This window comes from Centroberyx affinis, unplaced genomic scaffold (assembly GCF_046629955.1).
Source record: "Centroberyx affinis isolate AG114_WGS23_722 - 3 ecotype Tasmania unplaced genomic scaffold, CSIRO-AGI_Caff_v1 ptg000755l_1, whole genome shotgun sequence".
Taxonomy (NCBI): Eukaryota; Metazoa; Chordata; class Actinopteri; order Beryciformes; family Berycidae; genus Centroberyx; species Centroberyx affinis.
Window position 1 is genome coordinate 30,571 of NW_027279367.1, and position 24,521 is coordinate 55,091.

The 24,521-nt window shown below is 42.4% G+C and overlaps 1 protein-coding gene across 1 annotated transcript; it reads left to right on the forward strand.

Moving 5' to 3' along the window:
* The first annotated feature begins 5,711 nt into the window (after positions 1-5,711).
* Positions 5,712-21,205, forward strand: elapor2a (endosome-lysosome associated apoptosis and autophagy regulator family member 2a). Its single transcript, XM_071519977.1, has 22 exons — positions 5,712-5,952; positions 7,638-7,758; positions 9,593-9,782; positions 9,892-10,039; positions 11,907-11,996; positions 13,180-13,285; positions 13,480-13,632; positions 14,976-15,064; positions 15,222-15,402; positions 15,901-16,029; positions 16,242-16,332; positions 16,423-16,525; positions 16,711-16,848; positions 16,945-17,208; positions 17,734-17,907; positions 18,006-18,192; positions 18,471-18,567; positions 18,657-18,758; positions 18,894-19,020; positions 19,575-19,753; positions 20,198-20,369; positions 20,491-21,205. Exons 1-22 carry the CDS (start codon positions 5,857-5,859, stop codon positions 20,557-20,559), a joined length of 3,006 nt encoding a protein of 1,001 aa, XP_071376078.1. The 5' UTR covers positions 5,712-5,856; the 3' UTR covers positions 20,560-21,205.
* Positions 21,206-24,521: the final 3,316 nt, after the last annotated feature.

Consider the following 24,521-nt stretch of genomic DNA (forward strand, 5'->3'; position numbering starts at 1 on the left):
TTTAAGCCTATACTCAGTGTATAAATCATTTTGTTTTGGTTCTACACCCCTCTTGTGGTCACATAATGTATTACATCAGATTCCCACTCAAATGGAGCAGCTCTTGGGAAAAGTAGATATGTTTGTAAAACATCAAACAATCAAATGAAATGATTAAAAATGAAGAGTTTTGCTCCAAAATGATATAGTTTCCATTTAGTAATGTGAATTCTGCTCTGGCAAAATTATTGTTGTCAAAATAATGAATTAGTACATTGATTATTATAAAAGTCATCAATTGATTACAGACCATAGCTTATAAAATTGTAAAATTTTATTACATGGTCAGTTGTGGTTTTGAAATATTGAGCATTTTATAACATTATTTCCTCAAAATGAATGTATAGTGTTTTGGAATGGTGATTGTGAGGGACACATCATATTTATCCAGCCTGCTTACCTTGGGCTGTCTGATAATGATGGAGGGCCTGGGGATTTGAGGGTACTTGGACCCCAGCTCTGGACTAAACTCCAAGTCCAGGTCATCATCCTCTGAGCTTTGGGAGAGACTGCGGCGGGCCGGAGGCGAATCAAAGCACGGGTCCTCCTCTGTGTCCTGCAGGTGACACTTAGAGTTGGAGTTGGTGCCATTCAGTTTTCTGTTTCTGCTGGAGCGGGTGGAGATGCAGCTGACAGCTCTCTGGTGCTGCACTGGACTGCCTGACTGGGCTCTCGGCTGGGAAATAACTGGGTCAGTTGCTGGAAGTCCTTGGTCACTTCTGCTGCAGTTGTTTGGCTCCTGCGAGGATGATGAGTCAGCGGTAACATCAGATGGATTACCAAAACAGTGGCGCAGAGATGAGCAGGGTAGTCCGTGCATACTGGCAGAATGAGCAGTTATCAAGAGAGAAAGTAAAGCAAATCCTACTTCTACTGACATCCGGCAGATCAGGAGTTTCCCAGAGCGTGGGGTGACATCCAACAGTTGGTCCGGAGGGCTTCCTTATTCATCATCAAACATTTAGAGTCTGGGGAATAGCCACAGTATAATTATATCCTTAGAGTGGGATAATAGCAAATACTCTGAAAGCGTATGCACTAAATGAGAACAAGTCAATCCTGTCCAGTCTTGTGAAGCATCGTATGAAATAAAAATATCTCTTTATCCAGTGAGGTAATTCATCTTGCTCCATGCCAACAAATTTTCTCAATAGCTGCCTACCATACCGTTCATTTCGGTGTGGGCCTTCTTCTTATATCTTAGAACCATTACTTGACCAAGCGTATAGCAGCAGCTGTATCATTGGGTCCTTGATGCCAGAAAAGTGGAATCCCAGTGGACTCAAACTTTAAAATCCAGACTGTGTCGGCCGGTCAGTAGGTCATCCTGTCATCACATCATTCTCTCTGTCCCGCCGTCTGTCTGTCTGTCTGTCTGTCTGTCTCTCTCTCTCTCTCTCTCTCTCTCTCTCTCTCTCTCTCTCTCTCTCTCTCTCTCTCTCGTAGCTCACAGCTCCCCAACCACTCTCTCTGTGGTGGCAAACAGGTGAGGGTCAGTCTCCCCTCAGCCCTTCATAGTCCTGTCTGCCTGCCTGGCAACCTGCATGTGTATGAGTGTCTCAGGGGGGTTGTATGTGTGTGTGTGTGTGTGTGTGTGTGTGTGTGTGTGTGTGTGTGTGTGTGCGCGTGTGTGTGCGTGTGTGTCAGTGCTGGGTGTCTCATTACTTGAACAGGTAGTCCCTGGTCTGTTGTGACTTTGGAGATTGGGGTTGGGTCACACTAGTCCAACAAGACTCTGGTTACCATCTGATTCAGGATCAGTTACTGCTACATTTGCCCAACACTGCACCACTATTAATTAATGAAATCATCTGATCACAGACCGGTTGCCAGAATATAAAGGTTAGCGGGGTGTCACACATGGTTGAATATGAGAGTTCAAGTTACAGGTAAGCACTGTAAGTGATAGGCCTCAGGTGAGAAAGAGAAAGGGAGAAAGAGAGAGAGAGAGAGAGAGAGCTGCAAGGCATTCCTCCCCGCAGAATGGGTGAGACAGGAGAAACCCGGGTCAACTGCTCTTGGGTGACTGCTACTTAAATATTCATAGAACTGCATAAAGCAGACTTTTATCAGTCGTTCATCCTGCCTATTCTAACAGTGGATGTATATTTTTCATAAGGCGTTATAATGCCTACTCTGAGAAGGACAGAAACAAGGAAAATCTTATTGGTATTTGTAATATGAGACACTCACACAAGATCTGCAATGACTAAAAATACACAGAGCTGTACATATTTATTGTGCTCTCTCTCTCTGTCTGTCTGTCTGTCTGTCTCTCCCACACACTCTCTTGTGTAAATAGCTTTGTGTTGTGGGTGTAGCACACTGACAAATTGAACAATGGTGTAATGATGAAACATGCATGAGCTCTTTTGTTTGGGGATGTAAACAGAGCTATAGTTTGCACTCTCTATCTAGAGGCTTAGAGGGGTGCTGCAGTCACATGCAATGTTAGTTTTTGTTATATATATAGATATATACTACATCCATTGATAATATATCAATCTAATTGTCATTAACTACTTTTCATTAATCTTTATAATAACAGATTCATAAGCAATGTGATAGTGTTGGTAGATGAAGAGGCTTTTAAGCTTACAGTAGGAGAGCAGAACCTTGTAAGCTTCATAACGACATTTGTGTGAAAGCACTCTGAAAGTAATTACAGCTTCCAAGTCGTAGAGCATCTAATGGTCCTATTTTGTAGGAACTGTGGACTGACAGTTGCTAGACAGTTGTACATTTTACAGTCACCTGAAGAGGGATATAATGAACATTACAGTCTTTTCTGTTTGCTTAGGCACTATCGTTGAAACTATAGGCTATTTTTGCAAAACTCTACACACTAACCACAAAACCTTACACCAAACCAGCAAAACATTATACATCTCTTGCAAAAGCAAACAATTCTTGCAAAACTCTTCAAACTCTTTTAAAAAATTTTGTTTTTGCGTCAATACAGTACACACAAACCATCATTTGAATAAGCACACGAAGCACCAACTACGCACTGATAGTATAAATGAAAAACACTTGTGGCTTTTGCTTTTTCTGTGTGCAGGGCATAGCAGTTTGCAATAAAGTTTTGTCATACATGCAGTAAACACACATACACACAGGTATCCAAAAGTGTAAAGTATGGATGTGTATTCTGAACATAACACACTATCAATACAAATAAGGGGGAAAAGTTTTTTTTTTTTCTCTCAAAATGTTCTACAGTAACACTCCTCATACAACAAAAGCACAGTAGAAGAAAACAAAAACATTTGTGCTAGAAAAAAAAGAACAGAAAAAAACAGGCTAGAATCACTGTCAGTATTTACAGTTTTTTCTGAATGCTTAAACAGTAACAGTGATTCTTCTTCTTCTACTATCTCTGAAACCATTAACACTTGTAGCCAATGCATTTACCAAGTGTGCCAAACTGAATGCACGTTCTCTGCTTTACACTCAGTTTGTAATTTTATAACACACTTTTTGCAAAACTGTAAACACAACCACTGCTTTACACTCATTTTGCAATTTACTGTAATATGTAACACACTTCTAGCAACACTGTAAACTTGTGGCCAGACCCACCCAAATGTTTTTGTTTTCTTCTACTGCGCTTTTGTTGTTTGAGGAGTGTTACTGTAGAACATTTTGAGAAAAAAAATAATGTAAATAACTTTTTCCCCTTATTTGTATTGATAGTGTGTTATGTTCAGAATACACATCCATACTTTACACATTTGGATACCTGTGTGTATGTGTGTTTCCTACATGTATGACAAAACTATATTGCAAACTGCTATGCCCTGCACACAGAAAAAGCAAAAGCCACAAGTGTTTTTCATTTATACTATCAGTGCGTAGTTGGTGCTTCGTGTGCTTATTCAAATGATGGTTTGTGTGTACTGACGCAAAACACACTTTTTTAAAAGAGTTTGAAGAGTTTTGCAAGAATTGTTTGCTTTGCAAGAGATGTATGATGTTTTGCTGGTTTGGTGTAAGGTTTTGTGGTTAGTGTGTAGAGTTTTGCAAAAATAGCCTATAGTTTCAAAGACAGTGCCTAAGCAATCAGAAAAAACTGTGAGCATTCACAAAAAACTGTAATGGCGGTAGGTCCTTGCTGATTTAGCCTGCAGCCCCCTGGTGGTCATTACTGTAAATAGGCCTCCAATCTGGCCATAGGAGCAGATTGTATTCACAACAACACACTTGTGCAGTAAACTCAATGAATGATGGTTTGAAATAATTTCAGTAGTGCAAGATTACAGTAAGATTGCACTTTATTGAGCCCCAAGGGTAAATTCGGGAAGGACAGGAGCCTATAAGTAAAATCTGCAACCGTCCTGACTTCTAAATTTTACTCCTCTAATATGTGTGACAAATTTTTTGCTTTTTTCCACAAAATACACAATTATGTGTTTTAGAGGGTCTACTAAAGGTAACACATACAAGCTAAATGATGCCATTGATAATGAAGAACAAAAATAATGCTGAGCATTAAGTGTCGTTAGGGTTACTTACAATACAGATTTAAAGCCTTAAATTAGTTCAGGAGATTCACAACTGCATTTAAGCATGACTCTTCTTGTGTCACTCTTGACTCATCTCTACCTCTGATGTATTGCATGATAGCTGTACGGCTTTGGCCCCAGGCATGAACCCAAAGAGCTTTTATTGAACCCTTTAGCATCAACTATTCACACCATGGAGCAGAAGACTGACTGACCTCTTTTGGTTACAATACAAAACCCAACCTGAATGCCACATAGGCAGATGTATAACCTCTAGCTATACTCATGACCTGAAGTGGAAATTAATAAATGAAACTGAATGAATGAAGCTCTCTATAAGGCAGAGCTTGGCTTCCCTCTGGGGGTCAGGATACAGTCCTCAGGATTTCGTCCAGGACAAGCTAGCCTGTTCTGCATCTAGAAAACTAAAGCTGTTTCTGATTCAGCATTTGAAATGGCTTTCAAAATGCAGTAGGCTAACTAGATTTACAATGTTAATGTAATGACATGTGCGACTGTGAATTAGGCCCATTGGCCCAATGTAAAATTCTTGCGTTTAATTTTATAATATTTCATAATAATATACTATTTTTCATAATATTTCATATTTTAAATAGCCAGCAAAATCAGGCATCATGCTTATTTGATTCATTTTCAGTTTATTGTGTAGTAGGACAGGCACATAAAAAATATTAGTTTTCTCCCCTGGGTGACGTCATCGCAGCATCAGCGCCGAAGAGGCGAACAGCTGCGTCAAGTCAGCCAGATATAGGATATGTAGCCGGGATAATACCACAGTAAGACGATTTTGCCGTCAAAATAAAATCGTAAAAAACCAAAGTATCGGGATGTAGCCTACAGAACAACAAAAATCATATCAAAATGTTCAGTGAAATCATTACAAAAACCATGGAGTAGCTATATTGTATATAGCCTATATTGTGAGCATGTAGGAGTATGACATTGAAGTACTGCTTATGGACGAGTAAAATTAAGGCTAAAATTATTATATGGTGACTTGAGAACAAAAACAGATCCCTCACGTTCATCAGTGAAGGTTTTATTTTGAAAGTCTTAACAGGAAGTTCTATTTTTAATTCTGGCTGTCTTGACTCTGATGAAGCGGCGCTGGAGGGCGCAGGCTGTGTGTAATCGCAGGTGAGGAGGAGGAGGGCTACAATCTCATCTGCCGACAAGACGCAACAGAGACGGGTGTTCATTCACATCTCACCGAGCAATAGTCCGAGTCAGGTTTATTATATTATAATTTCTCCCGGATCGAGTTTGTTTTTCCCCCCATCGATGATCTACAATGCGGTCCTCGGCTTGGCTCGTTGCTAATTGCGCTCTCATCCTCTACACTCTCCGCCAGCTTGACGGGGCCAAAGGACAGCGGCCGTGTAGTGAGGTGAGGGATGCTCCAATCTGAATCTCTATGCTTTCATGCTATTTCCCTCTTGTCTTCGCTTTTCGTTGTAGCGTTGTAACAAGGATGGAAATTAAGAAACGCGAAACGCACGGATTGGCCAGTAGGCTGCACGCTGTGACAGTGAGTTGTTAATCCAGTGACCATATCAAATACGATTAAGAATTGATGACACGATAGATCCTTGGTTTATTGTAATGTTTAAAAACAGAAATCCCCCCTCAGCATCTTCATTTACAGCAGGTGGGAGGACGACAATGCACCTTAACTGTGTTCTCATTTTTCAGATGAGAGCAAGTAGCAACATGGTGGAGCTTTTGAGGGGGGGTATTAGTCTCTGATGTGGTCTGTTGTGTGCTGAACTTCACCACTCAGTGCCAAGACTTTAATATGTTATCAGTTTCCTGCATGGACTGGCCTTTCCTTCCCCCTGTCCGCCTCAGCTCAACACCTCCTGAGTCCAGGCTGGCAAACACGGTCACACACAGATAGTGCAGCTCCATTCTCACAACCTATTGGCTCAGTCACTGTTTTCCGGGTACTGAGTTTACTGTGGTTCTCTCTCGCTCAGGCCTATATGGTCATAAGTGTGTGATATGCAGGATGAGGCAGCTTCTCTGGGATGACAGCATGTGACATCAAAGCTGATATCAGGTTTTAAATCACACAAAAGGCATTCAGGAGAGAGAGGAGAGAGTTATAGTGTGAGATGAATAATGTAAATTTGCCATGTCAGTGGTTGACCTCAGCTCTTGTGGGAGTGCTACATCACTCTCACTCATGAGAGATAGGGTGGGCGTAGTGCTACAGAGATCAGAATACAATACTACAATACTTACTCTTTGTGGGTTTCATTTACTTGAATCTGAGCAAATGCTTGTATACATGGTACCAGCGTTGAAAATAATATTATTGAGTGGGGTTTCTAATGGAAAAAAACCTGCTTGATTCAGCCTCATATAGCCTCATATCTCTGGTCCTTTATCATCAGTGTGACTGAAGCCTATCACCAGACTCACAGACACCAGAGAGAAACATTCCACACATGCAACAGTCTGCATGCACTGTAGAATCAAGATCTGGTTTGGCTCTACATGCATCATGGTGTCAGAACTGTCCTAAATGAGGCCACAGCCATTCCTTTATACACAGAAAGGAGGTGAGAAACTCTGTGGAGGTCAGGACATCTGTACAATATCAAGCTAATGGTCTCACTTCACACCACAACATGCAATAATCCAATTACATGCAATAATCCAACTTTTTAATTGTTCGTCATGAAAACACAAGAACATCAGAGCCCTGTATTTCCAGCCCACTCCTGCCGTCGCCCCTGTTCCCATCACCGTGGAGATGGAATGTTGTGTGTCCAGGGTCGACGAGTGGTTGTGGCTAGAGAGATAACACACTGCATAATGGGGTGCTCCTGTTTTGCAAGCCTGGGCAGCTGGATGTTGAAGTTGAACACAGCAGCTTCGCCCACTGAGTCTGCTCTGATTTGCAAAACATTCTCACCCAGAGTGAGATGACTCAGGTCTCAGATCTGGGTGGAGGCCTCTTGTGGTGCAATATTTACTGACCTGCCTCTGGCCTACATTCGCTCTTTGTTTGGGTTTGACACTGATTTCTTATGCAGATGTTGTGTGTGTCTGTGTGTGTTCGGGCAGACCGACTACTACTATGAGTACACCGAGTGTGACAGTACGGGATCACGTTGGAGAGTGGCCATCCCCCAAATCCCAGGAGCCTGCATTGGACTACCGGAGCCAGTACGCGGCACAGAGTGCAGTAAGTTAGCAATACGTGTGTGTGTGTGAGTGAGGGAGAGTCTGTGTGTGTCTCTCACCTTCTTATCAGTAGCCTGGAATTTCCTACCACCACAACCTGATTGACCCTGTCTGGATATCGTCCAGCCAACCACAGCGTGAAGCCACAGGCCAATAACCTCAGAGCAAAACACTGTCACATAACCCCTCTCTGCTGGCTTACTTCACAAATCACATTCTTAATGGGACATGTTTTGCCTCGCATAATTATATTTGCATCATATGACCCTATATAACCCTTCCTCAACAGATGCACAGGTAACCATGCACCTGTTAGGAAATCTGACCAAATAGACAATCACTTTCTCAGATATAAAGCATTGGAATACATAGAGAGTGAGTATGCAGAATAGGAAGATCATTCTTTGTGCTTGGGAATTGACAGAGTTATTCATTGGTGGCAAGTATTGCATGCTTTGTCAGTGCTTATGTCTTGCCATGGCGACTGGGGTCTGTTGAGTAAAAGGCTAATGAAAGGGTCTAGGTGGTAATCTTTCTGATTTATTTTGGTTTTTCAGTTGGGGTCCTTCTGCGACTGAGTTACTAACCTCTGACTGGTATTTAGAAAGTGACTCATCGTGATGGAGCCGCTGAGGGAGACTTTAATTGTGTGGAAACGTATTTTCTACAGGGTGGGTGGTCAAATGAGTCTCCCTAAAACAGGTTATTCCAGCCCCGGTGCAGCACAGATTCACTAACGATTTCATAGAGATTTTTTAAACGAGGAACTCTGTGTGTAATCTGTTGAGCTGCAGGAGAGGTCACTCAGTATCAGAGGTGCATAGACACTTTGTGCCTGAATATTCATGAACAGGCCAGTGTTTGCTAACATAGACATTTTACACATTAGCTGAAAACATTTCTGTACACTCAAAATAGACTAGCGAGGTATTCTACTGTGAGCTGCTGCAGTGGATGTAGCTGTTTTGACTATAAAGTGGCATGATTTAGAAGATTCATACAATAATAATAATATATACAATGAAAATATTACAATTATAACATTGGATTATTCCAAAGTGAAGCACAGATTGCAGCGTGAAATGTTAATTCACTTTCAGTGTCTCACTTTTCCAACAAAATGGGAGTTCTGTGCAAATTGCTTGTAGACATACCTTCAGGTTGCATACCTCTGTACAGGTAAAATGTTTGCAGCTTAGCAGGGAGTGAGTACACTTAACATCTCTTTGTCATTTTTGTCTTTTTCTGTTTCCTTCTTCCTGGTCCAGCTCCTATGAAAGCAACTGAGAGAAAGTTTCACAATCTGTTGCTTCCTTGTAACTACTGCAGGCAAAACCCTCAAGCGTTGGTCTTAACACTCGGAACACGGATGTTGTGTACAGTGGCACCCATCCACACACGGCGTGTAAACTATGTACATCATTACGCCCATACACATTGTTCGTGTTGTTTCCATTGAAGCCTGGAGAGCATCAATTGACCAGGTCAGGTATGAGGAAGACTGACACAGTCAAAAAATTGGCAGACACAGAGGACATGATGTTATTTTGGCTGAGTGGAAAACGCACACAGTTAGACAGACAGACACATGCACACACACACACACACACACATGCAAACACACACACAGACACACACACACACACACACACACACACACACACACACACACATTATCTAACAGGATGTGAGGATTAAGATCCTTACTGACACAATACTGAATGTTGTGTATTTGGGTGTTATTCGTCTTCTGTCTTATCTTATATTAAATGGTATTAAATAGTCACGTTCTCTTTTTCCCATCCCTCTGTACCTCCTCCCTCTGTGTCCCCCAGCGTTCTCATGCGAGGCCGGGGAGTTTCTGGAGATGTCGGCTCAGGAGTGCACCCAGTGTGCAGCAGGGAGCTACTCCCTAGGCAGCGGCATCCGCTTCGACCAGTGGGATTCCATGCCTGCAGGATTCAGTAGCCTGGCAACCTCCCTGGACAACAGTCCCCACGGAGATGACAGGCTCACCTGCAACAGGTGAGTGTGTAGGATACAAGAAAAACTGAAAAACTGTGAGTACAAGTGAGTGTGAGAGACGAATGTAACCTGTAAAAATTCACTTTATATCTCAATCTGTGCCCTGCAGTTCCTCCTGGGTGCCTCAGGGCAACTATCTGGAGTCCAACAGGGACGAATGCACCGTCTCCCTCATCTACGCTGTCCATCTGAAGAAACAAGGCTCCGCCAGCTTTGAGTACCAGTATCCAGACAACAACCTGCTCTTTGAATTCTTTGTGAGTTTCACTTATTCATTAGCTTTTGATGCAACATTCATTTCATTTCAAAATAGTAAATGTATACATTTACCACAGAGTTTGTAGAGACACATATTCCTAAAGTAAATCTGCTAAATGTGGAAATCTCCCAGTTAATGTGAGTGAAAAACATGACAGCAGCACAAGGCTCTCCCACCGCAGCCGCATATCTGTAACATGATGATTTGGTATTACGCTCACTGTCAACACTACAGTTCTACACCTGATTTTTGAATATTGGTCTAATGATGAATTTAATCAGATTAGGATATTGACAAACAGTATTAGTTGTAGTAGAGCCTTTTAACAGGTCATTGGCCTCATGGAGTCATGTTATGCTGGATTCTTTAAAATCACATTTAAAGAATTTGAAAGGCAAGCATGTTTTGTGCATCTTTGTCTTTTTTTACACATGGGTGGAAATGAGTTGTGTAGGCTAGTGCATCCACTATTGGACTAAAATATAAAATCAGTCAGGCATCAGTCCTCACTCAGCTGGGCGGTCATGCATGAAAACTTGCCAAACAGGATCCTCCTTTGCCAGTTTTCTGATGTTGTAATGTTGCAGCAACGAATCTCCCACACCTCACAGATTCTCACAGATCTCAGTTCACTACAGAAGCCAATCTGAAGTAGTAATTTGGCCCTGTGGTATCACCGTACGCATAATAAAACGTAGTGACATGACTGAGAGAGCCTCGCGCTTCTGTGACTAGCATTTTCCACTCACATTAACCAGAAGATACACACATTTACAAGATTTACCTTGGGGAATTTTTACATTTACCACAGAGTTGGTAAATTAATACATCAACTGGCAAATGTGCACATTTACCATTTTTCCACATTTGCATAGAACCCCCTTCTGCCACTTCAGCCTGAATCCTTCAAGGCATGAATTCAAACACACGTCTTGCCCATTCTATCATTTAGTCAAACAGACTAACTCAACTGAACCTCTCCACCCTGTCTATAAGCTTTATATTTGCTTTATTTCTACCTGACTTGCTGTCTAGAGGACTGAGCTGTTTGCATAAACAGTGTACCAAATAAAGTTGATGCTGAGCATGTGTATATACAGTATATATGTGTATTTATCAGGGTCAGAAATTAACGTCCCTTAAAATGCCCTTGAAAGTTCATAAAATACCTGTGAAATAAACAAAAAAATGCCCCTGATTGCATTTCACCCCGTTCACATTTTTTTTGTTGAGTTGTCAAATATTCTTTCCAGTATTCTCCAGCATTCTAGGTGAGGGGAAAATTGAATTTTTGAGAAAATAACGCAGCAATGCACGCAGCCTGAAGCAATAGAAAATGTTGGCGGCACACAGCCAGCAGCAGGTGAAAATGCCAAATGCACGCAAACCACTGCTTCAGCAAAAAATAAAACAGCCAATATTGTAAAAAACTCAACAATTGAGGGGTGGAAGATGGACTGATTGGAGACAGAGAGTTTGGAAAGTGGCACCATCCTCTTCTGCAAGGCCTACTGTGAGTTTCTAGCAGTGTGAAAAAGTGTGGGATGTGTGATATATTAGCATTTAAAATAAAACACATTTTAGTGGTGCATGTGGTGTGTTTATTTGCCAACATGCAATGCAATAATTTTTATCATTTAATAAAATTGTCCCTCAAAAAGGGGCAAAATGCCTCATAATCAGATCAAGGGGACAAAAATGCCTTCTGAAAAAAAGTGAATTTCTTACCCTGATATGTTGTGTTTGTATCTATACACAGTCATAAGAATGCTTCTTTAAAAGAGGTTAATATTTCAGCTGATGCATACTGATGGTGTGTGTGTGTGTGTGTGTGTGTGTGTGTGTATGTGTGTTTATTTTCAAAGATCCAGAATGACCAGTGCCAGGAGATGGATCAGACTGCTGATAACAAGTGGCTCAAGCTCACCAATCATGGAGAGTGGGCTACTCACACGGTACGTGCTGAAAGTGATCCACTCGAGCAGTAAGATGAACAGTAGTCATGGAGGGAAGATTTTTGGCTGCTGGCCTCACTCTGGCAAAGTAAATGTGTTGAGTAGAGCCTGAGCTGCCAGATAGGAGCGGGTACAAGCAGGAAGCCTGTTGGTAAATATAAAGCGGGGCTGACAGCTTTGATTATTTGTCCCCAGTATTTTTACAGATTCATTGTAGCATAGCAGAGCATGATTTTCCACTTCAGTCCTGCATTAAAGAAGACAAAATAGCTTGTGATGTTGGGAGGAGTGTTAACACGTTGTTACTTATTTGGTTTTTTGAACTATTTGACAGTGACTTCTTTACTATCTTTTTAGAGACTCAAATTACAAATGATTTATGAGGACACACAGAGGCTTGTCTCCTGAGAGCATATAATACTTTCTCATGTTAAGTTTATGGAGATTAGTATTAATGTGGGCTAAAACCTGGTATTAGTCAGGCTAGATTTGTTTGATAGTCTTATGGGTATTTTAGCCATAGCCGTTACAACCAGCTAGGTTGAACTTGAGGGATTTAAAAAATTGTTTCCATAATACATGCTCAAATCTGAGGAAGCTCAGCAATGTATTCTGCATGGTTAACCTGTTTCATGGCAGCTTAGTTTAGAGCTAGTCTAATTTGCATGCTCTATAGACCAATCAACTGAGACTTAATCACAGTGCTCTCTTTTAAAAGTTTGATTACACCCTTGATGCATCTGGGATTGATGAAGTCAGCTGAAATAATCTAATTAATTCAGTTAAATAAAATTTTTCTCACACTATTTTTAGCCTTTAATTTCATAAAATGCTTTAGTTCCATTTTAAATTGTTATCTGTTGATTTTGATTGCAATGAAAAGGTGGCGCCGGCACAGCTCTTGAGATCAGCGTTTAGTCGTGTGTGTGGGTGGATTTATTGGCTTTAGTCCGTCCTATGAGCATATGATGAGATTCACCTGTTAGCAGCTCAGCATAACTGGACAGATTTGGATTAGCTGCGTCGCTTGATGCAGAGGCTGATCTGCGGAAGAAAGAAATTCTAAGATGGAATATCTCATTAATTGAAGCTGGATAGCATGAAGCAAACCCAGCAGGAATCACACCCGACTACTGTTCACGTCAGATTTGACTGATCATCTTTGAAACTCTGTGTATTCTAGGTGAACCTGAAATCTGGCACCAACATCCTCTACTGGAGGACAGGAGGAGTCCTGATGGGGACCAAAGTGGTGAAGCCTGTTCTGCTGAAGAATGTCCAGATAGAAGGTTGGGGGGGGGCTTCTTCTCTTCTCTTCTCTTCTCTTCTCTTCTCTTCTCTTCTCTTCTCTTCTCTTCTCTTCTCTTCTCTTCTCTTCTCTTCATCTTCACAATTCTTCAAAACGTGCAATGTCAGAGGAATAACTATTTATTTTCCTTTTTCCACTCTCTTTTTTTCCCTTTACCCTGTCTCTTTCTGCCAGGAGTTGCCTACACATCAGAGTGTTTCCCATGTAAGCCGGGGACCTTCAGTCGGGTCCCAGGCTCCTCCTCATGTGACCCCTGTCCTCGGGACACCTACTCTGGCCACGGTGCCAGCTCCTGCACCCCCTGTAACACCACCACTCAATACGCACGTATGTACACACACACACCCACACACAGAAGCAGACGTGTGCAAATATTTGCCATTTCAACTCCAGGTTGAATCTACTCTGATCTTGGGAACATAATGGAGCTGCATTGCAGTGTTCTGTGTAATTGTTATCAGTGCTGCTGATGGAGACAGATACAGATACACACCCAAAGGAGGGAGTTTGTCCTACTTTCTGCCACATTAGTCAAACTGTAGTGTTTGTGATCAGTACTTCCTATGCCCTAGAAGAAGCTTACTTTTTTAGTTCAGTGCAGAAGGCTTGTGTTCCTCTGCTTATGAGGGAGTAGCAGATTTTGGCAGATGATGTGGTGTGTGTGTGAGTGTGTGCTCTTTTTCACTTCTTTTTCTCACTTTTCACAAATTTGCTTTCTCATATGCTATGTCTTGGGATAAGAGTTTGTGATCTTTTTCAATAGGCTATATTTTAGTTAACAGGGTATTTATTGAATACATTCCAACATGTAGAGTCAAAATATTGGATCTTGATTGACAGACAGTACCAGCCCTCCCAAATCAAGATAAGAAGAGATATTTCGGAGACCTTGTCAGTTGAAATACTGGAAACCTGGTTGACTTAAACAGTTCTTAAGGGAGGCAGGCAAGACCATGTCTAGCTGTGATGTGTTGACTGGAAATCAATCTAAAACCCACCTGTAAAAATGAATGGATTTTTTTGAAAATGCAATTACTGTAAATGCGTTAGCCGCTGTAAACTCATTCACGTTTTGATCGTCTATTCTTCAAACAGCCTTAATCAAATATCTTTCCTGTAATATGGTCCTGTAAGTGCACATCCTCTTCAGAGCAGGTTGTGCCCTGTGAGAGCGCGGGGAGGCTACAACATGCAGAACATATTACATATTTAATTCACTACACCTCATTATGCATATTGTATGACCCTTGGGCCTCAGTGTGGTCTTTTCAGTGTGAGTTCTGTTAGAATAAAATGGACTTGTTAGGTTGCTGTTACATTTAGACACAAAACTAAAGCAGATTGGTCCTTTGCCATCATGTCTTACTTCATGTCTTCTTCACAAATTCAATACCTTTTGCTTTATTCCATTTCATTTGAATCCTTTTCTTCTCCTTTGGCTTTACTGTACCTGTTTTAATGATTTTGCATGTTGATTGTTTTCATGCATTGTGCAAGTGCTTTTCAACATTGTTTTTGAGAAAGTTTACTATGTATTATTATACTTTATGGAATTCTGGGTAACTGAAAGGATTTGTTTTGCAGTTTATCTTTTAAATGACAGTTATTTTCCTTTTTTTGCCTCCTCTTTTGTCTCTATTTTTGTCTCCTGCCCAACTTGTGCCCCCAAGCTGAGGGATCAGGTGTGTGTAAGGACAGACCTCCATGTTCCAGGAAGGACTATTTCCAGATCCACACAGCATGTGACAGGGACGGCAAGGTGAGAGAGGAGGAGAAACTGAAAACTTTTAAATGAGACACAAGCATCATTGTCTTCTTCCTGTAACTGGGTCGGCTCCCGCACCCTCTGTCCTAACCTGTGATCACGGTTCCTGTTCTGCTCCGTCACCCTCCATGTTGGTCCTGTGTGATTACAGACGCAGGTCATTTATAAGTGGATTGAGCCGAGGATCTGTCTGGAGAGTGTGGCTGGAGCCGAGGCGTTGCCCCCGAGCGGAGAGCGAGAGCCCTGCCCCCCCTGCAACCCTGGTTTCTATAACAATGACACGGCCACCTGCTCCCCCTGCCCGCCTGGGACCTATTCTGATGGGATGAAAGGTACTGACAATATTCTGTACACTTATCCTGTATTTCTCCCTGTCATTTTTTTTTACATCCCACCATTACAATACATGGTATGCAGGACACTGTGTTATCATGGACTTAAGACTCAAGAACTCAAGAAAAATACATGATATAAACTTCACACTTACACCACAGGTTCCCCCTATAGAGTAGATGATCTGATTAGATTTTGGAGCACCTTGCTGAATGAATTGGTAGATTAATGATGAAAAACTGATTTTCTTAAAGCTACTATAACTCCTTAATGCTTTAAGATACAGAGTTCATATTAATACCGCCCAGTTGTTATGTGAAGACAAGTATGTTGACATAGAAATATTTCAACTCCAATTTTGGGGATTGTCACATTTTAACTTCACTTGAAGGATTACATGCTCCTCTATGAGTTGAGAAAATTCTTTCTTTCTTTCTTTCTTTCTTTCTTTCTTATGTTTTCCTAATTGCGTTCTTCATTCTGCCCTCCCCCCCCAGCATGTGAGCGGTGTCCGGCAGGTACAGAGCCCACCCTGGGTTATGAGTATAAGTGGTGGAATGTTCTCCCTGCCAACATGAAGACCTCCTGTTTCAACGTGGGCAACTCCAAATGCGACAGCATGAATGGTGGGTGCTGTTCGCCCACTCTTGGCAAAGGGACACTGTGTGATAGGCTTAGTGGTGCACCATGTCTGTCTCTCTCTCTCTGTCTCTCTCTCTCTGTCTCTCTCTATGTATGTTTCTCTCTCTGTGGATTGTACCAGAGCTAATGCAGCACATGTACATACTTTTTGATAATAGTAGTTAGTAATGTGATTTTTTTTTGTTCTCTCCTTGAGGCTGGGAGGTGGCTGGAGATCATATCCAGAGTGGAGCAGGAGGCTCGGATAATGATTACCTCATCCTCAACATCCATGTTCCTGGCTTCAAGTAAGTGCTGTTTTTTTTTTTTTTATGAACCATCTGTTTCTCTCTCCCACTGTTTATTTCCCTTTACTCTATTTTTGCATCCTCCACCAGGCTTCCTATGTCAGTGTCGACCCATTCGGGGACAGAATTTGGTCGCATCACCTTTGAATTTGAGACGGTGTGCATGGCTGACTGTGAACTCTACTTCATGATGGTGAGAAGACCTCCCAAAATATATGTCTGTTGCTTCATACAGTATGACATAGAGAGTAGGAGGACAGATTTGACTCTGACTCCCTGTGCATCTCATGTGGAATATATTTTCTCATTTTAAACACATGCTGATTTGCATGCTATCACAGGAAAGTTATCTAAAGGGTTTGATGTTGCTGTGTTTAGGATGTAAACAGGAAGAGTACCACAGTGGTGGAATCATGGGAGGGCAGTAAGTCAAGACAGTCCTACACACACGTCATGACGAAGAATGCCTCAGTCTCATACACATGGGCCTTCCAGAGGACCAACCAACCCTCGGATGTGAGTATGAATGTATGAATGTATGAACACACACGCACAGTCAACAGTGTTCTAACTGTATATGTCATTCTGTACCTATTTCTCCGTCTCCCTCAGGTGCGTCGGTATGTGAATGACGTGGTGCGTATCTACTCCATCTCATTGAGCAATGCTGTGGACGGGGCTTCCTCTGAGTGCCGGGCCTGTGCCCTCAGCTCCCAGCCCTCCAGCTCCCTGTGTGTGCCCTGCCCACCCGGACACTACATAGACACACACACCAGCCAGTGCACAGAGTGTCCGGCCAACACACACCTCCTCTCTCACACCACTCCGGGCCCAGACGCCTGCAGGCCCTGTGGACCGGCCAGCAAGAGCAACAAAGTGGGTTGATGTCTGTGGAATAGGAATTGACCTAGTTTGGGTTTTTTCTTTTCACGGAGGACGGCTATAGTAGTGCAAATGTTCAGTTACTATTAATGTGTCACTTTGATATGTTATTCATATGACCTGCAACCATATCAGGGTTGGGGCCCATTCATGACTTGAATTGAGAATGCATGGTAAATTCCAATTCAATTCCTGGAGTTGGAATTGGAATTGGAATTGCACCCAGCTCTAAGGAAACAGAATTGGATTTGAATTGGAATGACAGGAAACAGAATTGAAATAAATTCCATTGTGAATCAAATAAAAGACAGTTCAACAAATCAGAAGCATTCAATCATAATGCATGTGTTACAGTTACATGTTATGCATCAAATACCACCTTTAACTTCATTGAATTTCAATTCCAATTCCATTTCCTGCAGTTTTTTCAATTTCCAATTCCTCAGTTGAATTGGAATTGATGAGTTAATTCATGAATTGACCCCAACCCTGAACCATATATTAATGGGTTTTTTTCAGGAGCACAGTTTATGCTACAGCGACTGCCACTTCACCCACACTGAGGGCAACGTCACTCTGACTTTTGACTTCAGCCTGCTTGGCTCTGTTGGGTCGCTGATGAACGGCCCCAGCTTTACCTCCAAGGGAACCAAGTACTACCACCAGTTCAACATCAGCCTGTGTGGAGGAGAGGTATGTGGGGATGAACACACAGAAAATACTTAAAATACTTTACTATGTCCATCACTACAATGCCCTCACACTTTGCTCTCTGTTCTGTTTCTACTCAGGGCCATATGGCCGTCTGCACAGATAATGTGACAGATCTATCCATCACTGACTCCCAGAGAGAGAAAGGGGAAGCTGCCAATGCTGTGAAGACCTTCATCTGTCAGTCAACCATAATCCCAGCTAGTGGACGGGGTTTCCACACAGCACTCTCCTCGCAGTCCATTAACCTAGCGGACACATTTCTTGGTCAGTGTATGAACATAACACACAGGCAATTGAGTAGATATTACTGCTGAGAGCTGAAGTTGATTCGTTTTTTTACTGTTGTCATTGCCTTAAAATAGTTTAACATGGCCATAATAAAATGTTTGGTCCATCTTTTAATGTTAAATACAGTGTAGATGAGATAACAGCAAAGACTTAAGCTCACCGACACAATAAACTATTGATTGTACATACACACAAAAACATGTACAAAGAAAAAAATAACCTTTCTTTGGGCTACTATTGTATGTTGTTAATAGGAGCAACAGTTGCGAGTACCCTTGATGGAATCAGGGCGAGACCAGAGCTGTTCCCCCAGACCTCCAAGAAAGTCCCTGATGTCAACTTCTTCTACCGGTACCTCTAACGTTTCACACATTATTTCACACAGAAATTCAATACTCTATGTTATTTTCTCATGCTGCTCATGCTGTGTTTTTATGAAGTTCCTTGGAGGCGACCTCATCATGCGAGTCAGGCCGGAGTGCGGTAGTCACACTTCGCTGTAACCCAGAGAGGAGCGGCAAGGGAGAGCTCACCGTTCCCAGGTACTCCATCTTATATCGCTGTTTCTCTTGAGTGTCCGTCTTTCATCTTTCCTGCTCAGTTTTGTAACGTCACACGAAAGCTTTATCTGTGCCTGATGTGGTGTGTTAGTGACTGTCTTTGTTTGGCTGTTGTAGTCAATGCCCTGCGGGAACATGCGACGGCTGCACCTTTCACTTCATATGGGAGAGCTCAGGGGCGTGTCCCACATGCACAGAGAGAGACTACCATCAGATAGAGGGAGCCTGCAAGAGAGGACAACAGGTGTGTGTGTGTGTGTGTGTGTGTGTGTGTGTGTGTGTGTGTGTGTGGACATATTGAGAAACACTGACAAGCTACAACAAATTAGCGTTCAGAGTTCAGTGCCAAAACAAATTGACTGAAAAATGCAACTCTGCATACTGCAGTCAGGCTGAACCAATTAACTTTGTGTACATTTGTTTCCTTTGTCCAAATGTATAAGAAGCATCTTGGGGAAATCTTTTTCACCAATTGTACAGTTCCCTATAGGCTACATTGTCATGTTATAACATAGTCTTTGCTACACCTATTTTTAGGAACTTTGTATGTAAATACAGTATATATTTTTAAATTTCTATTCTGCTGATCTTTTTATTCCCTTTTAATCTTTTATGTGTCTTTGTACTTATCTTGTCTGCATGTCCAAATGTGCTTTTTTATGGATTCAGTGTTTCAGTATACTTTACTACAAACATGAATTAATAAAGTCAAAGTCATATGTGTGCGCATGCAAAATGTGTGTCTAGTGTACCTACTGGCTCTGTCTGACTCTCTTATACATGCGTGTGCATCTTCAGGACTTACTGTATGTGTGGACTGAGCCAAAGCTGTGTATGGGGGGCGTGTCCCTGCCTGAGAGGAAGACCTTCCCATGTGAGAGTGTGGAGTTCTGGATCCGGCTCGGCGCGGGACTCACAGCCTTCACCGCCGCGCTGCTCATCTCCCTCACCTGCTACTTCTGGAAGAAGAACAAGAGGTACAAGAGGGACAAGAGCCTTCCTTCCTTCCTTTTCCTGCCATTTTGTATTCCTTCCCTAGCCCCTTTCTTTCTTCCTTCTATACTCCCTTTCTTCCTTACCTCCCTACTCCCTTTCTTTCTTCCTTCATTTCCTCATTCCTTCCTTTCTTCCTGCCTTCCTCCCCCCTTCCTTCCTTGCTCCCTTTCTTTATTCCTTGCCTCCTCCCTTCCTTTATTCCTTCCCTCCCTACTCTTGTTCTTTCTTCCTTCATTCCCTCCCTCCTTCCTTCTTTCCTTTCTTCCTTTCTTCCTTTCTTTCTTCCTTCATTCCCTCCCTACTTCCATCCTTCCTCATCATGTCCTTGTTTTTGCCAATATTCATCATCCGCATCGTTCTGCCTTTGCTCTCTCACACACTGTGTTTTCCTACAGTATCGATTCTGTCCCCTGTCTTTCTGCCAGGCTGGAGTATAAGTACTCCCGGCTGGTGATGTCTGCCAATAAGGAGTGTGAGATGCCAGGAGCTGACAGCTGTGCTGTGATGGAGGGAGAGGAGAACGAGGGAGAAATGGAGGATGAGGTGGTGTACACGAAGCCTTCTCTTCTGGGCAAACTCAAAGCCATAGCATCCAAGGTGAGTCATAGCATCGTTGATCAAACTGCGCTTTTGAGTAAAAATTGAGTAAAAGTTTTCTATAAAATGTTTTAGTCTTTTTTTTTGTTGTTGCAATAAATGTGTTTGTTTCTGGTCTTAGGGGAACGGAGAGAACTATGAAAATGTGCAGCTAAACTCGTCTCATCCAAAAGCACTGGTATGGAGCTAGAGCGAAGGAGGAGCGAGGGGAGAGACCAAGCCCTCAAGAGACTTGCCACCAAAAGACCCCTTTAACAAATCAGCCCCCTTTATGAGCTTTGGAACCTGGAAAACAAACTGTGTGTTCCCATGCACGTAGGAACCAGGTTCACAGAAGTCACATGTACATGGTGGCCTTAAAGCTTGGTACGAGAAAGCCGTCCAACTGAAAGCATAGTACTGTGATGCTGTAAGGTGTGTGTGGGTGGTATTGTAGAGACTACCTGGCAATATACTGATTTAAACTGATGTCAGAAAGGGTATTGGAGGCACTCAGGTAAAGCAGAGGACCTATTTCAGATGTTTTCGTTGGTATTTATTTCAATCTGTGTATTGTCTAATATACATTTAGCCATGATGTATTTTGCCATCAGGATCACCACTGTTAAAGTAAGCGGCTGTCCATCTCCCATAGACACAGACACAGACACACTCATATGATCTGGCCATATTAAGCCTATATGTTCTCATTTATTTGTCCTTCTGTTTTGGTACCGGTTATTGTAGTGAGAGTGTTCTGCTGCCCAATTGAGAATGAAGATGTCACATTATGTTGATGAGATTGTGATGCTGACTGTCCATGTAAGTCAAATAAATTATAATGTATTTGTCTACAAGTGGAACCAGGATGACTCATTCCCTTTTGCTAAAGGCGCTAGACTTTTATCTTCAGAAACCCATTGGAGGGCTGGGAGCTGGAGAGGCTTAACTGGCATTCTGGGCAAAAAATTGATCTATATATATTAAATAGAAGATGTTGAAGAGATCTATTTATTAAAACTGAAATATGGAATCATTTTGAATTTTGAAGAAAACCATAAAGCCTTAACTGAACTGAGCCAAAAGAGTGTAAGTCCACTTATGAGTCCAGAGGATGAGGGGAGTAAGTTCACTTATGCCCCTTTTGGTTCTCTTTTGGACATTGTGATCAAGATCATGCAGAAGCATATTCATAGAGTTCATAGAGTCATCAACTATTGTGTTACTGAAACTCAATAAAACTGGTGTATTTTTTCCACTTCAGCTTGAAGGGAATCAGGAGATGTTGGTACCAAAAGACAGAATTGGCATATTTTTTTTTAATACTTTATAATATTGTTAAATGACTAGGCCTATCAGAAATGCCTGTCTACGCGCACCCCTCTGGCTCCATTGACCCTCAGCTCTACTTTACCGCATGCTCTCCTGTAGAGGGCAGTAGAGGACAGAGAAATGTTAATATAGAGCCTCTTTCTGTGATATTAAGCTCTCCTTGGACTTCTCTGCTTGTACTTGCCTTGTTGCGCTGCACCCAGCACGATCCTTGTCAAAGTGCCAGATTCACCTACTGTAGGCTACACTTGCACCCAACATTAGCTTCTCTAAAGTTGGTATCATATGTTGAAATCCTGCAGTTTTAGCATAAATTAAATTAAGTAATAACGGGATAAAAAGAAGAGAGCATTATTATCAGGAGTAATGTATGGACTGATAATGGACAAAAGTTAATGGCTGGCTGCCATCAGCAAAGAAATATCAAATCCTTTCTCTTGGGTCTCTCTGACTGTAGGGATCAGGGGACGGACCAAACAATGCACCGGGTTATGGCTGTTGATGTCATTACTCAATCAACAGACCAAAGCCTCCAAATTCCAACAGTGCTATTGCCATTGTGGAAAAGTGGAGCATTGTACTTTGAATTGAATACTTTCCTGTCCTCACACACCTTTAAGGGGTGGTTAAGGAAAGTTCCCAAGGAAGGGAAAAAGGTCTAGAAATTTAAGAGGAAGTAATGAAACGCTAGATGTATGTTGCACCATTGGGAGGGTTAGGGGGATCAAATCACTTCCAACCGGGAGGCCCCTATCTTTCCCTCCTGGCCCATTAAAAACGCAAGCCTCATAATATTGCAAATGATTTGCTGCATGATCTTTTCAAAGTAGAAAGAGCAAAAAGAAGCTATGACAGGATAAGGATGAACAAGGTAGCTTATATCAAGTCACACAATTGCAAAGACAATGTAATGTTTGCAGGGTTTTACCTGGATTTTCGAGTGAGATGCACACAGAAAAGGGGAGGGCTGAACACTTAGAGCACACAGCAACCTTCAGAAACCAAGGTAAGACTATTGGAGCTCACTCTAAGGAACAGATTAAAAAATGTTGTGCTTTACGTTCTGGGTGGTTCTATCTCCCTTCAAGTAGTTGACAAAAATGTCAGCTAAAATACGTGGAAATCCCTGGTTGTGTAAGCTAAATCAGGTTTGAAGATCTTTGGTATAATGACCCTAGCCTACCACCAGAGGGCGATCAAAGCCAGGCCAACTAGAAGAGTAAACACCCCCCCCCCCCCCTCCAGTTCTGCAAGAAGTAGGAGAGTATAGGCAGTATCATGACATTGAAGAGACAGGGACTCCGGGGTGGAACAGGGAACATACATGACCTGCAGGCATTTAGAACTTGGCACAGCAGTTTACTGTCTGCAGCGTTCTCCTGATCTGACATTCATCCCGAATTTGCATTAGCAGCCTGAAATTTGGAGACCCCCATTAGCAACCTGCTTTACCTTTCTACAGAAACCCATTGACCCTCGACTCTATTCTAACACACGGTGCCAGACTGTCCTGTGGAGGGCAGTGGAGGACAGATAACCGCTGACAGCCCCCCTAACCCCCCCGACTCTGTGTGATCTTGAACCTTGTCAAACTTTTCTTTCTTTCTTTCTTTCTTTCTTTCTTTCTTTCTTTCTTTCTGTCTGCGTTGTCTGTCTGTCTTTCACGAAGAGACACTGACACACTGGAGTGCATTGTCCTAAGGCAGGGAGCAGACTCCAGTAGACGGTTTAATTGGAGTGCCATCACTTAGGGAACAGATTAAGCAGAGTGTTAGAGACATCTTTCAAGATTTGCCAACACACGCTATGAATAGCCTGTGTGTGTGTGTGTGTGTGTGTGTGAGAGAGAGAGAGAGAGAGAGCGAGAGAGAGAGAGAGAGAGAGAGAAACAGAAAGATGCTTGTGGTGAGGGGCTGTTAATGTTGCTGAAGAGACACATTTACCTACACTTGCATACAACATTTGCATTTTGGGTGAGATTTATAGATTCCGCAGACACAGAGACGCACGGAGCAGTTTTTCTTCAGGAACTTGATTAGTCAAAGCAGGAGGGACACAGAAGGACGAGCAGACAACACCGGCTGTTTGCTTGTTATTATTTATTATGATGTCATCATAGCCTCGTTATTGCACGCATCATAAACACGGAACTATTGCTTTGTGATTGGCCAGTTCCAGAGTTCAGCCCGACCTCGGCTCGATTTTACCACCAAGATCTTGTCTTGTTTCAAATCCTAGAGACCAAGGACACATTCTGTTATATAGCGTGGCTGCAGCACAGAGACCCTTGTAGAGCACATGGCAGTTGGCACAGGCTGAATAGAGGGACAATGTCCGTAGTGGATGGCTTGCCGTTGAAAGGGATATTCATGAGCATAGCCAATTAAGGAACCTTCCAGAGAGGTATTGGGTACATGAGATGCCAAAGTGAGTGTAGTGAGTAAGGTGATGTATTTCAAAGGGACGTGTTTCCTTTACATCTACATCCCAGTTTCATTTTCCCATACACTCTCCAACTCCTTTGTCTACCTTCCCCTTATCCCATTTCCAATCTCCTCAAGGCTGCTGCCTTGGCATGTGCTGCGGTGGGCACCCCGATCTGAGTGCCTCTGTGTAGGTGTGGGCTAGCAATCTGCTGGTCTGGCTTATAGGCGGTCTTGGCTGAGACTGACTCAACAGCAAGTTTCACACATAGAGTGGAGATGAGGTGAACAAAGGTGGCAGGGGAAAGGTTGGAGGGGTGAGACGGAGTGAGAGAAAGGGGGTTAGAGGAAGAGTGTGAGAGTGTTGTCCAAGAGTGGTCACCAGACTAAATGAGAGGAGAATGAGGGTTAAGTGCTC

What these genes read in the sequence shown, in the direction of transcription:
- elapor2a (XM_071519977.1), top strand. Translation starts at nt 5,857, where the DNA reads ATGCGGTCCTCGGCTTGGCTCGTTGCTAATTGCGCTCTCATCCTCTAC. An exon ending in ATCCATGTTCCTGGCTTCAA is followed by an intron (nt 16,333 to 16,422) that starts GTAAGTGCTGTT and finishes ATCCTCCACCAG; the next exon opens with GCTTCCTATGTCAGTGTCGA. An exon ending in GGAGAGCTCACCGTTCCCAG is followed by an intron (nt 18,759 to 18,893) that starts GTACTCCATCTT and finishes TGGCTGTTGTAG; the next exon opens with TCAATGCCCTGCGGGAACAT.